At 48.8% G+C, this 14,388-nt stretch overlaps 1 protein-coding gene across 2 annotated transcripts in view; it reads right to left on the minus strand.

The window, feature by feature from the left end:
• Positions 1 to 615: 615 nt before the first annotated feature.
• The window catches only part of EFL1 (elongation factor like GTPase 1), a 119,382-nt gene continuing 105,609 nt past the window's right edge, over positions 616 to 14,388 (minus strand). The window contains exons 19-20 of one of the 2 annotated variants that reach the window (XM_028089403.2): positions 8,766 to 8,950; positions 616 to 926 (exon numbers count right to left, since the gene is read on the minus strand). In XM_028089403.2, coding sequence (XP_027945204.1) covers positions 738 to 926; positions 8,766 to 8,950 — 374 coding nt within the window. In that variant the 3' untranslated portion in view covers positions 616 to 737. Of the gene's footprint in view, positions 927 to 8,765; positions 8,951 to 9,383; positions 9,708 to 14,388 lie in introns of those variants that run through there. The other variant, XM_028089404.2, reaches the window with a different exon arrangement.

Here is a 14,388-nt window from a genome sequence, read left to right on the forward strand (position 1 = left end):
TATGGAGAGCTCCCTGAAGGACGCAGTCGAGGAGATTTAAGAAAAATATTTGCAATAAAGGCAATGATCTCGTCACATGGGCTAATACCCTTTAAGACTAAGAGGAAGCAGCCAAGGAAATTGCAGAAATTATTTTTTTCTTCTAAAGAAAGGGTATAGGGCATAACTGTCCTTAACACCTAGTTGAACATGGGCAATGTGATTCCGGAGGGGATGTGAAGACAGAGGGTGAGGCCAGCAGCACCCGGACAGGACACTGTTTGGCCAGACGGACCAACCGGAAGAAGGTCGCTGTGACCGTGCCTGGGTCAAGCAGCTAAAAGGTAGGTGGTCTCTCGAGCATGTGGTCTCCTCCAAATGATGGAAGGATTCCACGCTGTGAGGCAGGCGCGAACCGTGAGCTACATTCACGTGGAGAATCCGGACAGCAGCGTGACGCCGGGCAGAGGTGTGGCTGCTCACCATGAAGGTTGCTGTCCCGGCAAGGCACCCAGCTCACTGCTAGGGGGTCACACACTGGGTGGGGACAAGTCTCTGCTGCGTCGTTTGTAACGTCTCCCTGCATACCAGAATCAATCAAAAAAACACTTTGGAAACATGTTCTCTGACACCCTCTTCAAAATATTTATAAGGATCAGCTTTATTGAAAGTGAACGCGCAGAGAGAAGGCGGCATGGAGGAGTCTCTCCAGGATCAAACCCTGGCACAGGAAGATAGGAACGCGCCGGCAGTGGAAGTTACTTGTTTTTGCTGAGGGTTCTCTGCTTTTCTGCGTGCTCCACGATCTTCTCCTCCACGTACAGACCCTTCCTCTTGCGCACCGCATTCATGTACTTCCGGGCCTGGTTCTCGGAATCAGCCTTTTCCCCGAAATGCAAGTACTCCTCCTCGGTGGTCGGCACCCAGAAGGGGTCGCTGGGAATGATCTTGGAAGAGAAGGGGACAGAACATGCTGGATCAGGCAACTGCCCTTTCATTTCAGGTGGTCTATCAGTCTTAGCTGAAGGATAACAGTGAAGCCATGAACAGCTTCCTAGAAATGGTAATGAGAATGAAGCCTCGCAGGAGATGAGAACGAAGAGAAGCGGGATCAGCAGAGCTGGTAACACACACGCCCCAGAGCAGTCACTTCACACTAAGGAACAAGGGAAACTCTTCATTTTGAATAATGCCATAAAAAATCCCTTTCACTTGGATATATATCTGGGTACTGGTGTCTTTTCATCGGTTTTGCCTTTGTCCCAGCAAAGACTGACACGTGTAAGCCTATTCTTGACGACTCAGCCTTTTGCTCCAAAACTCAGAGCTGTGCCTGGTGAGCCGGACCGCTTGGCTCACATATTTTGCCCGGACGAGAGGCAGACGCAGGCACCTCCTTCCCTCTTTCCTCTGGGCCCACGGCTGTTCGCCACCCCGCCAGCGAGGAAGACGAGTCCAGGGGCGGGCACGCTGAGGACACTTTCCCTCTGAGGCTGCAGCTGGGGGGAGGGACGGAGAGGGCAGAGCTCGGGCGGGGGAAAGCAGCCAAGGTGGAGGGGGCTCCATCGCTCTGTGATGACCAGCAGCCAGGTCATGGTGTCCACGGAAGTGCTGACCTGGGACACGGACTCTCCTGACTTCCAGGACAGGACAGAAGGGTGGGGGGACAGTTTCCACTACGGACGGTTTCCCTCAGGCAGAGAAAGCTCCCCGAGCCCCACACGCGTAGCCTCTCTCTGCCTCCTCAGCCCAGAATCTGACTGGTGAGCGTGAGAGGTGGAAACAGACTTGGGGAGCGTGGCCTCTTCCTCCCCCTGAAGCTGCCCCCGGAGGCACACGGCCTGCCCTGTCCCTGTGTGCTCTTGACAGCGGCCACCCGCCCAGGGCTCCTGCCAGTCCAGCAGGTCTCCTTCTGGAGCGCGGTACCCGGCGCTCAGTACGGCCCACAGTCAACACCACATTCTCCACGGTCAGCTTCACCAGCAATGAAGGTGAGAGTCTGACATTAATGTGCCTGATGCTTTTTGTTGTTTTCTCTCGTTTCTCAGTTAGGGGAAGGGGGGGTGGTATTTATTAAGTGGCCTCAAATCCTACACTTTTCAATTTAAAATACAGAAATGAAAGAAAAATATATTTTAAAATAGTTGCTCTTCCATTTACAGTTGTACCAAAAGCCCTAAATGACCTAGGAATAAACCTAACCAAAGAGGTAAAGGAGTTTCAAAAGATCTCATTTTGTGTGGGCCTCGGGCATGGCCTTCTGAGGTTTGCTCAGCTTGCTGGCCAATACTCTAGAAACTACAGAACACTTAGTGTAGAAGTGGAGGAAGACACAAAGAGATGAGAAAACGTTCCACGCTCATGGACTGGAAGAACAAATATTGTGAAAGGGTCTACGCTACCCAGAACAATCTACACATTCAATGCAATTCCTATTAAAATACCATCGACATTTTTCACAGAGCTGGAACAAATCATCCTAAAATTTGTATGGAACCAGAAAAGACCCCGAATAGCCAGAGGAATGTTGAAAAAGAAAAGCAAAGCTGGCGGCATCACAATTCCGGACTTCCAGCTCTATTACAAAGCTGTCATCATCAAGACAGTATGGTACTGGCACAAAAACAGACACATAGATCAATGGAACAGAATCGAGAGCCCAGAAATGGACCCTCAACTCTACGGTCAACTCGTCTTTGACAAAGCAGGAAAGAATGTCCAATGGAAAAAAAGACAGTCTCTTCAACAAACGGTGTTGGGAAAATTGGACAGCCACATGCACAAGAATGAAACTGGACCATTTCCTTACACCACACACAAAAATAGACTCAAAATGGTTGAAAGACCTAAATGTGAGACAGAAGTCCATCAAAATCCTAAAGGAGAACACAGGCAGCAACCTCTTCAACCCTGGCTGCAGCAACCTCTTGCTAGACACATCTCCAAAAGGCCAGGGAGGATGGAGAGGGCACTGCAGATCGGAGGCCCCCTCCCCCCTCCCTACCCCACAACCACACAAGCCCCCTCCTCACGGGCAAGGGGAGGCAGCTGGGAAATGGAACAGTCACCTGGGCAGTCATCCACAAAGACTGTCTACACTGCAGAAGACTAGTTTTAAGCTGGTTACTGCTGCCCTCCTCTATCCCCCTGGACAATAAACCCATCACAGAATGTAAAGAAGCTATACATTCTTAGCAGGTCTGAGGAGCAGCGGCGAGTGAGTTGTTAATCCTGCTAAAAAAGTGACAGATTTTATAAATAGCAAGAAATGAGCTACTAGTTGAGAGACACTAGACTCAGACTGGCCAACTTAAGACCAGAGTCCTTCTTTCAAAATTATAAGACCAAAAGTTTCAAAAGATATCATTTTGTGTGGGCCTCAGGCATGGCCTTCTGAGGTTTGCTCAGCTTGCTGGCCAAGACTCCAGGGCCTTCTGCACTCAGCTCCATCTGCTGGAGGCCTCCTCCGGAGACCTGCTCCAGACCACCCCTCCCGTGGGCTCAGGTGCCCACACTGTCCTGTGCCCTACAGAACAGCATCCTCAAGGCATCAGTTTGGAAGAAAAGATGCTGTTTTCTAACCGGTTTACCCAGAATTCATCTGCCCACGGTGAGAATGGTGTTTTGCAATCCCACAGCCTGAAGGGAATGGCATTTTCGAGTTCATGGGAAGGCAGGCACCCAAGAAGAAGAAGAAGAAAGAAAAGGGAAAAAGAGCCTGGAAGGAAAGAGCCTGGGGAGCTCCATGTCCGTCCCGTGCCCAGCTACCACCAGGATTACGGCCGGCAGGTGGGAAACACTTGCTGGGCGCTACTGTGATCCTAACAGAGTGCTCCTCACCGCGGGTGAACCCTGGTCCGCCCCGCGGGGTGGGCTCAGGGTCACGCAGCCAATCCCGAGCTCGCGCTGATACGCGTGTACCACGGCACTGGCTGGGATATTTTTCTTTCTGTGCCTGTTATTAGCTCCTTTTCTTCCTTTTTCATAGAAGGGGCAAAACATAGAAAGAGAAATTATGGGATTGCTGACTTCAAAGGTTTCCTCGTGGAAAATGCCTGTAATCTTATCTCCTCTATTTTTTGAAGCACTTTCTCTCAAAAGCTCTTGATTGTAAATTATATGGTATGATAGAACACAAATGAAAGAAAGTGCCTTGGAGTGAGAAGCCAGATCTCAACAACTGCGTTATTTCTAAACCTAGCTATGGGGGGAAAACCAAGACAGCCAGAAACGATCAGATCAATGACATTTAATTATAACATCGTTTTCAACTTTCAAAGATGTGACGCTTTTGGGAAGAGGACCAGGACAGGTGGCAGGGGATGACAGAGGACAGCACCAAATTCTTGACTGTGTTCTTCTTTAAAGTTATTAAGAGACTGTTAATAACAAACTAATGAAGCCAGAAAGTATTTAAAAAAAAAAAAAAACACTATTATTAAGTATGTAACCTTGCTGGCCTTTTTTTTTAATTGAGAAAGGAGACTGAAAAAAACCACTGTGGCTTTTCCACATTAACAAAAACTGCCCATTTGGTAAAAACTTGATGTTGTTATACTAGCTGTTCCTAAATACCCATTCTCAGATGGCACTGGCTGATAGGTGTTTCGGGAGGGCATCCTTAGGCTCGGGACGAGGGGGCTCACTTCTGTGAAGAGCCAGAGAGAAAACAGTTTAGACGGCAGGCCGCACGGCCTCTGGGGCAACCACTCTGCTCTGCGTGAAAGCCGCCACAGGGAACATGCACATGAGCAGGTAGGGCTACATGCCAGTGGATTTTATTTACCAAAGCAGGTCAGGGGCCATACTTTGCTGACTCCTGATCTAGTCAAAGACGACGTTTCCCAACCTCCTTGTTAGAGGAGAGCATGATCAAATGTGACCATAGACTGGTTACGGGCAATGGGACATGTGCGAAACCCCATTCGTGTCCCTGCAGGGAGGGAGCATACCTCCCTCTTCCTGGCTGCAATGCTGGGATACCGAGGTAAAGTCGGGGGCAGAAGCCACGTGCGGAGAAAGGCAACAAACCAGAGGAGCCTGGGCTCCTGCCCGTGAGCCCCCACCATCCCTGGCTGCTGCCCCAGATGCAAAAGAGACACTCTGCCTTATCTGAGCCACTTTACTCCAAGATCCTTTTCACAGAGCAGCCTACCTGCCTATTTGCAATTAGGAAATAATGAAAACTTGACAGATTGTTTTAAAATGCATTTTATAAATCCACTGTCAGGGTTAAGTCCGACTGTAAGGTGATGGTGTATTTCTCACAAACAACAGACTATATGAATTCAAACATACAATTCCTCCAATCATGATGCCATTACACCTGCTGTGAAGACCTGCTTTGGATCTTGTGTGCAGAGAACCCCAGGGATCACTAACAACACTCTCTGTTCTGATCAAACACAGGATAACCCGGTCTCGTCAACAGTGCAGGTCAAGGCCATCGTCCTGCGATGGACGACTCGTCATCTCTAACATATTCCGAAGTGTGAGCTGCAGGTTCTAGGGGTAGTCTTCCACAATGGCGGCACCGATGAAGAAAGTGTCGCTGCTTCAAAGTGGGATAAATTCCTTTTCGGTTCTAAATATCGTTTAGCCGCATTACCCTGTAATCACACGTCTGGTCCCTAAACCACGTGGCAGAGGACTGTCATGATGTGTTTCCTTAAGAACATCACGAAAACGTATTTACATTACAGACGTGGTTCCTCAGAAGTTGCTTTGATAAATCCATTCCTTCTATTTCTCACTGGTGTGTGTTCTTATGTACAAGCTGAGTGCCAAAAAACAAAACCGAAAAGGTCAAAGTGTGGATAAGGGGGAAATTACTACCCACTTCCGTTCGGAAATGAACCAATTAAGGTAAATGTTTTAGAGCTCCTGTTTTCTACATAATGAAATGAAGAAATGACATCTATTCAGATATAAACCGATAAAACCACCAAAACTTCATTTAGTTTCTAGACAAAGACACAAAATGCAAGAAAAATTTCACAGTAAATCTGTTAGGATGAAGACTGTATTGACAAAAAAAAAAAAAAGGAACGTAAATGAGAACAACAGTAACTGTGGTTCCATCGAGCTTTAAGAATGTGAGTTCTTTTAAGGAGAAGCAGACTCACACGTGTGAGTCCTGGATTAGCAGCTTCACTTGTCTCAATTCAGGTGACAGGAACTGCCCAACTACAATCTGCCCCATCAAGTGTGTTTCTCTCAAGTGTCACCTTTCTTTACTCTGCTGATTGACTTGACGATAAAATTCATTTTAAAAAGGAGGGTCTCCCAAGGGGAACCCTCCTACACTGTTGGTGGGAATGCAAACTGGTACAGCCACTCTGGAAAACAGTATGGAGGGTCCTCAAAAAGTTAAAAAGAGAGATACCCTACGACCCAGCAATTGTACTACTGGCTATTTACCCCAAAGACACAGATGTAGTGATGCGAAGGGGCACCTGCACCCCAATGTTTATAGCAGCAATGTCCACAGTAGCCAAACTGTGGAAAGAGCCTAGAAGTCCATGAACAGATGAATGGGTAAAGAAGATGTGGTTCGTATATACAATGGAATATTACTCACCATCAAAAAAAATGAAATCTTGCCATTTGCAACAACTTGGATGGAACTAGAGAGTATTATGCTGAGTGAAATAAGTCAATCAGAGAAAGACAAGAGTCATATGATCTCACTGATGTGAGGAATTTGAGAAACAAGACATAAGCGGATCTTAGGGGAAGGGAGGGAAAAATGAAACAAGACAAAAGCAGACAGGGAGACAAACCATAACAGACTCTTAATCTCAGGAAACAAACTGAGGGTTGCTGGAGTGGTGGGGGGTGGGAGGGATGGGGTGGCTGGGTGATGGACATTGGGGAAGGTATGTGCTACGGTGAGCGCTGTGAATTGTGTAAGACTGTTGAATCACAGACCTGTACCCCTGAAACTAATAATACATATGTTAATTAAAAAAAAAAAAAGAGGTTCTCCCTCACTTACCACACTCCCCTTTGTGACCTGCGTTGAAACAGGACCCATCTGGCTGATGGAGGTGAGAGAAATAGGGGAGGGGGTTTGGCTGGAGCGGTGCTGAAGGAAGAGCCCGGGACGGGCCGCGGGGGCTGAGAGCAAGCCCAGGTGAGTGCACACCAACTATGGCCCACAGCATCGGCCACCAGGCCACCTACTCCACACGCTTTATCTGTGAAGTTATTTCTATTCCCCGTAAAGTGACAACAGAAACTGCTTTCTAACACCAGCCTTTCTACTTACATCCAGTAGTTAAAAAATTCTACTCCGGACCCGAGGCCGTGACTGGAAACCTAACAGCGGCTCCCGGCCTGTGACCTGCACTCGTCCCTCGCCGCTCCTCCCAGCAGCGCGAGCCTCTGGTCTCAGCTCTGCACGGGTCCCCCTTCAGGGACGCTTCAGGAAGCCTGCTCTGACCTCCCCACCCGCCCCGGGTTACTACTTTCCCTCAAGTGAAAAAAGCAATGTGTTCACGATCGACGTTCGCAGTGTCGATTATGGGTAAGGTTTGCTCTTCACCTAACTGTACCTACACTGACAGTGAGGTGTTCTCGTGAGCCACTTCATCCCACAACATGGGAAAGCCAGAGAAACCCTGAGCCCCCACAACGGGGACTGCAGATGAGGTGACGCAAAGGAACTGAAAGCTGTCCCTGGCAAGAAGCAGACCTGTCCCCTCTAAACACAAGTATTTCCCCCCCGGAAGAAAAGTTCCTGACAGTTTCACTTCCAAAAATGTCTGTGATTTTCCTTTAAAAATCTATCTTCGAGTGTTGGAGAGGATGTGGAGGAAGGGAAACCCTCTTACACTGCTGGTGGGAATGCAAACTGGTACAGACACTCTGGAAAATAATATGGAGGGTCCTCAAGATGTTAAAAATAGAGCTACCCTATGACCCAGCAATTACACTACTAGATGTAGTGAAAAGAAGGGGCACCTGCACCCCCATGTTCATAGCAGTAATGTCCGCAATAGCCAAACTGTGGAAAGAGCCGAGATGCCCTTCAACAGATGAATGGATAAAGAAGATGTGGCCCATATATACAATGGAATATTACTCAGCCATCAGAAAGGATGAATACCCAACTTTTACATCAACATGGATGGGACTGGAGGAGACTGTGCTAAGTGAAATAAGTCAAGCAGAGAAAGAAAGTTTCACTCATATGTGGAACATGATAGTGCAGAGGACCACAGGTGAAGGGAGGGAAAACTGAATGGGAAGAAATCAGAGAGAGAGACGAACCATGAGAGACTCTGGGAAACAAACTGAGGGTCACAAAAGGGAGGGGGTGGGGGGATGGGGTGGCTGGGTGATGGGTATTAAGGAGGGCACGTGTGGTGATGAGCACTGGTGTTATACACAACTAATGAATCGTTGAACACTACATCAAAAACTTATGATGTACCATATGCTGGCTGGCTGATTATAATAAAAAAATAAAAAAAAGTTGCATTCTATACAGAAAAAAAAATCTTTGAAAGGAAACATAGGATTGAATGTTCTGAGTCTTAAATTTTACATGCAGTAAAAAGAAAGAATGAATACATGCGTGTGTGTGTGTATTACAGGCCACCTGTGACCCAAGGATCATTCACTCTGGATGAAAAACAGCCGCACGCTTTCTCCTGCGCCATCGGCGGAGCAGAGCCCCAGGAAGGCGACCCGGCGCAGGAAGCCCTGTCTGCGCGGCCTGCTGTCGAGGGCAGGCAGCACGTGGGGACCCGAGGGGCGGGGAAGGGGATCCGGGCTGTTACCTCCCAATGGCTGAACACCAGCTGCGGGCTGGCCAGACCACTCGTCCGCTTCCTGATCTCATCTGCAAAGCCGAAACTCTCGGCGACAGGCAGCACGGCCTTGATGGTGAACATGTCTGTTCCTTCTTTCATTTCTTCTTGAAGCACTCGGCCTTCTCTCTTTGACAAGACAGCATACACCCGACCTGCAAAGCCATACCGCTTTTCAATTCGTTGAGCTGCTACATGTCTAGAGCCACACAAAGACCTGATTACTCACGCCCCCGGAACAATCTACTAGTGAGTAACTTTGTTACCAACCAGCTGTGTTTACAAAAGCATGAACACTTTTTTTTTAAGTATTTAAAAGTACAACTATAAAAAGTTAGAGATATAAAGGTAACAAAAAGTGAAACCAGCCCAAGCGGCATGACCCAAAGGGCGATCCCCCCAACACGGCATGAGAAGGGGGAGACTTTGCAAAGAACCTTCTGATACAATGTCGCCCATGAGCAGTCTCTGGGCATGAAATCCAGTGAGATGAGTGTGACTGGGCTTTGTAAATATTAAAATATCTTAATAACTATGAGACGTTATTAATACGATGGTGATAGTGTAAGGGTACCTGGGCCTAGGAAGCAAGCAACTGGCACAGTGACATTTTTATTTCAAAAATGAAAACCACACACATAGAAATGCATGCTCATGTTTTTAAAAACTGCTAATATGTAAGTGGCAGAAGTATTTTATTTCCCTGAAAACAGATGGTCTTTGGCATCTTTAACGTCTGTTAACAATGTCTCCCGCCACATCACAGGAACACCAGCAAATCCTCTTGGCTAATACTTGTATTCCGTCCTTCGGCCCAAGGCTGCCTGATGCTCAGAAGGGAGAGGTCTTCCCCGGGGCTCCTGTAGGAGCACCTCGGGGCACAAGTCTTTCAACCGGTAAGCAGGACAGACTCTGCAAAGAACAGAGACCGAGCATCACACACAGCTGTGAGGAACCGGCTGGGGCCAGCAGACACTCTGATTAAAGCCTCCCATTTTACCTACCACTCAGAAAAAGTGGTTTTAAGGGTGTAACTGATCTGGGAACACCTTATCCTTAAAGGTTTACAACGCTGTGGCTGAGCAGGGTGATTCTCTCCTCTGAGCACCAGCACAGGCCCTGGCTCTCCCTTCCTGGCTGCCAGGGGGATGACCCGGGGTGCCTGGCCCACCCAGAGCTACTTGTTTCCAACGAGAAACTGAGAACCCAGAGCCAGCCTTCTGACTGTGAACTTCTCCGACTGAGATTTCCCCCTGGTGGTGGGGATCAGGAAGGACCAAGGCAAACAAAAGGCAGGAAGCCCATTGTGTCCTGTGGCGGCCTTAGGAATAAAAAAAACCCTAAAAACGCTAATGGGTCTTTCTCATCTCCAGGTTTAGCTGAAAAATCAAACAAACCACAATTCTGTTAGTGCTGAACAGCACAGCCTTCCCCCTACTCTCCCCCACCAGCTCCCACACTTTCTGGCCCTTCCGTTTCCTGAGTGCTCAGATTCTCACTTCGTCAACACCTGGGCTCTACTGCTGGCCCGGGCTCAAGTGGAACTGCTCTGTTGACCTGTCACCGTCACTTTCAGATGGCAAATGTCCTTTTCCCATCCTCTCATGATTTCTGTGTAGCTGCAAAGCTACTGACCCATGCCGCTGACGGCTCTCCCCAGCGTCAGCATCACCCACCTCAGACCCCGGCCCTATTCAGGGACCGACGTCCCCCCACGACCACTCGCTGAGGCTCCGTTCGCTTCTCTGAACTCTCCCTGCGGAGACCTGATTCGTTTACCATTTGTGTGCATTCAACACGGAGGCCAGGCCCGAGGGGCTGAGACTGTCCCTACGCCCAGGCCCCCCACACTGTCACCCTCCAGCCCCACGCTGATCACAGAGCCAGGGCACCCCCACCGTGCAAATCCAGCACGCCTGAGATGAAACACCGTCCCGCCCGTTGTCCACACTAGAAGTCTGCGTTACGGAAACAGAAGAGAGGGTCAGAAGGGAACGGAAGGGTCACCAAGATCCACCAGAGAGAGACTGTGCTGGCCCTGCTCCAGCTCACCTCCTCCAGTGTGGCACAGGCCATGTCAGGGCCCCCCTCCCCACTGGGCCACTTCCCAGCCCCAAATCCGCTCCCCTCTAGTTTTGTTAGCTCCAGTTTCTATCACACGGGACAGTGTCGTCCCTTTGGCTCAGACCAGCCTGCAAGCTCCTCGAGGACGGCTACCTGGCTTTCTCTTCTCCGCCCTGAACACCCTCCATCTTTCCGTGACAGGCCCTTCACTCCCTGTTCCATCCTGACCCTTTCCTATCTGCGCCACCATGACCTGCTCACCCTGCCCTTGGGCATGGGGTGCCCAGAACCGCACACACCAATCTGGGGACGATATGGAAGCTATGAGACAAGCACAATGACAGTCTGTCTCCTAGAGGCTGTATGTATCGGCCTCAGATTCCCAGCAGGAGAGAAAACCGTACTACAAGAGCCAGCGTGTGTGAACAAGTAACCTTGACCCAGCTAGCTCATTCTAGGAAAAGCTTCAGGTGGTTTGCAGAAGTAAATACGAAACAGCAGGGGGGTGGGGAGGAGATCTACTGAGTGACTGGAGCGGAGACCGCAAGGTGTGGACCAGCAGGGATGAGCCCCGGCTGTGCTGCAGGGGCCCCAGCTCCTCCCCTTCCTTCGGGGATCACGCCGGCGGGATCGGATCAATAACTTCAATGGAGGCTGAATGTAATTAATCGTGTAATTTTGAGCCATGCAATTTTAATTCCACTAAAACTAAATCCTAAAACTGGGGCACAGTGATGGATCACCGAACAGAGGAAAACAGCCATAAATAGAACCTTCCAAATACACGTGGCTTTCATGACAAGTGCACCCAATGCCTCGACCCTCTAAACCCGCCACCGCTCTGAGATGTTATGGCAGCCACACCCGGGAGGCCTTGCAAGCATGTGGCCTCTGCGAATACTCCAACTCCCCTTCAGCACGACGTCGACTCCATTATACCTCAGTCATCTGTCCCTGTGTCCAAAGATCACGTGTGCCCCGCTGTACTGTGTGCGAGGCACCAAGAGGCAAGCACCCATCAGGGGAAAAATGGCAACAAAAAGGTTAATCAATAGGGGCGCCTGGGTGGCTCAGTCGTTAAGCGTCTGCCTTCGGCTCAGGTCAGGATCCCGGGGTCCTGGGATCGAGTCCCGCGTCGGGCTCCCTGCTCAGCGGGGGGTCTGCTTCTCCCTCTCCCCCTGCTCGTGATCTCTCTCTCTGTCTCAAATAAAAAAAAAATGTTTTAATAAAAAAAAGTTAATCGATGGAAACAGGTTGGTCAGGGCTGGTCTTTGAATGACTTCACCATAAACACCCCAGCCCAAATTCAAGGCCCTCTGGGGCTGCGGCAGTGACCCAGGACGTCCAGCTCCAGGACTGCCAGACCCGACAGCACACAGACTGAGCGTCCAGCCAAGCAGGAGCGCTCACCGCGGCGGCACACATCTGAGGTCCTCCCACTCCGCGCGTGCGCGCGCGGTCCTCCAACCCACAGCGCGCCTCCTCTCACTGCACAGTCGCATCCTTTTCATGAGTTAAAGCCCGTTCAGAATCACCTGCTCCACTGAGTCTTCCATGGGATCCCGAGATCAAAACCATCTCTTCACCATCTGAACCTAATTTGCTCTTGGATGGCATTATATACTCTCCTGTGTGTATTTTCTCCTTCTGTAACAGGGCAGGAAGACTGGTCTGTACGCTCCACAATCGTTCAAGCTGGACGTTTGGCAATTAAAGGTATGATTTTTTTTTTTTCAGAATTTAGGATAGGAAGCAGCTGTTCAGAGCAATGTTTTCTCTTACAGTAAACAAACAGGAAACAATGCGAACTTCCAATTTGGGGATGATGGGAAATAAATTATAGCATAACAAGTTGATGGGATGTTATGCAGAGGTTAAAATGAAATCCATGAATACTAAGTAGCCAAATGGAAGCAGCTTATAAAATAAATAAATGTAAAAAGCAAAACATCACACTCCTTCTACCATACGGTTACAGCTATGCAAAGTGTACTATTATAGACAAAGATTGTAAAACAAAGTGGAAAACAACACACTGATTTCCAAGGAGGAAGATTTTTCTTTTATCTTGTGGTTTCTGTTATTGCTGGTAACCCTTGTGGTGTAACTTCAGTGAAAACACACACGCCGGGAAATCGGTGGGCACTTCTGATTCTTATAAATCAGGTCACACTAACCCCTTTCCCTTTTGTTGCAGAGTGAGCCGACTGCTAAATCAAGCAGATGTGGTTGACAGGATGCAGATGGGCCTCCACCAAATGTGAGCTCCAGTGTGTTGTGGACACGGCGGGGAATGTGGGCTCTTCTACAGAGGAACTCAGCCCCGAGTCTGCAGGAAGTGCATGTCAACAAGTTGTCCCCCACCCGCAGCAAGATGGGTTAGCACCCTGACTGCAGCTCTGTGTCCTTATGATGGTCACCAGCAACCCACGGGTTCAGAAGGCATGATGATCACATCCAAAGTTGACAGGAGGCTGGAAGGCTAATTAACACTCTGGGACAGAGTCAAGACCACTAGGTAAGGACCCACATCCAACAAGACACAGGCTCCTGTGAGTAAATGCAAGGTCGCACGGTTGGCTTCACCCAACCCACCGTCCAGGGTTAGAGGTGACGCTGAGCAGAAGCTCCTATAAAACCAAGTGGGGACGAGTCCTCTAAGCCCCGTCGTGGTCTTCAGTGCTGGGCTACAGAGAGAGCCAATTCCACATTTAGCTGCTCTAATGCCAAATTATTCCATCCATCACAGCCCGTTTCAAAGAACTATCCCTTTCAAAAAGGCTACCCTGTTTCGAATTTTGCTAATCCCAATTTCTCAAAAAATTTCACTGGAAGACCATATTTGTTCACTGGATTCAACCGTGTTGCGCTTTCTGTTCCACATAATTAGGCTTTGTCACCTAACTCATCTCTCAAAGCAGGAATTATGCTTAACACAGTGTAGGCATCTATACACGTCCATACATTTTTGTTGAAATGAATTATGAGATGCTGAGAAAACGTAAAAAGAACCCAGCGTTTGGAAGAGAAGAGGTTTTTAGAAGTAAACAGTGAATTACTGAGAATGTTTCTGATATGTTAAGGCACGTATGTTCTCACAACGCGAGTGAGCATTTGTCTCTATGGGTAAAAACATAGGGAGGACTGCAGTAGCCGACGCGTGATTTAAAACTCTAGAGCTAGCAGAAAAAGTTCTTTTTCATACGTGAAGTTGTTGCCAAAGATAAAAACCATGAGAAGCCAAGAATGAAAGAAGCTGCCAGGTTAGAAGAGGGAATATAAAGACAGACAGCTGAAAAACACAAACGAATTTCACTGTCCAAAGTTCAAAGTTATAGGCAAAGGCGCCTGGGTGGTTGAGTCGGTTGAGCGTCCGACTCTTGATTTTGGCTCAGGTCAGGATCTCAGGGTCGTGAGATCGAGTCCCACGTCGGGCTCTGCACTGAGCATGGAGTCCGCTTGAGATTCTCTCTCTTCCTCTCCCTGTGCCCCTCCGGCTCATGCTCTCTCTCAAGTAAATAAATAAAAT

The sequence above is a fragment of the Eumetopias jubatus genome, unplaced genomic scaffold (assembly GCF_037043125.1).
Source record: "Eumetopias jubatus isolate StellerSeaLion01/CBP00866 unplaced genomic scaffold, mEumJub1_p1.0 scaffold_7, whole genome shotgun sequence".
NCBI lineage: Eukaryota > Metazoa > Chordata > Mammalia > Carnivora > Otariidae > Eumetopias > Eumetopias jubatus.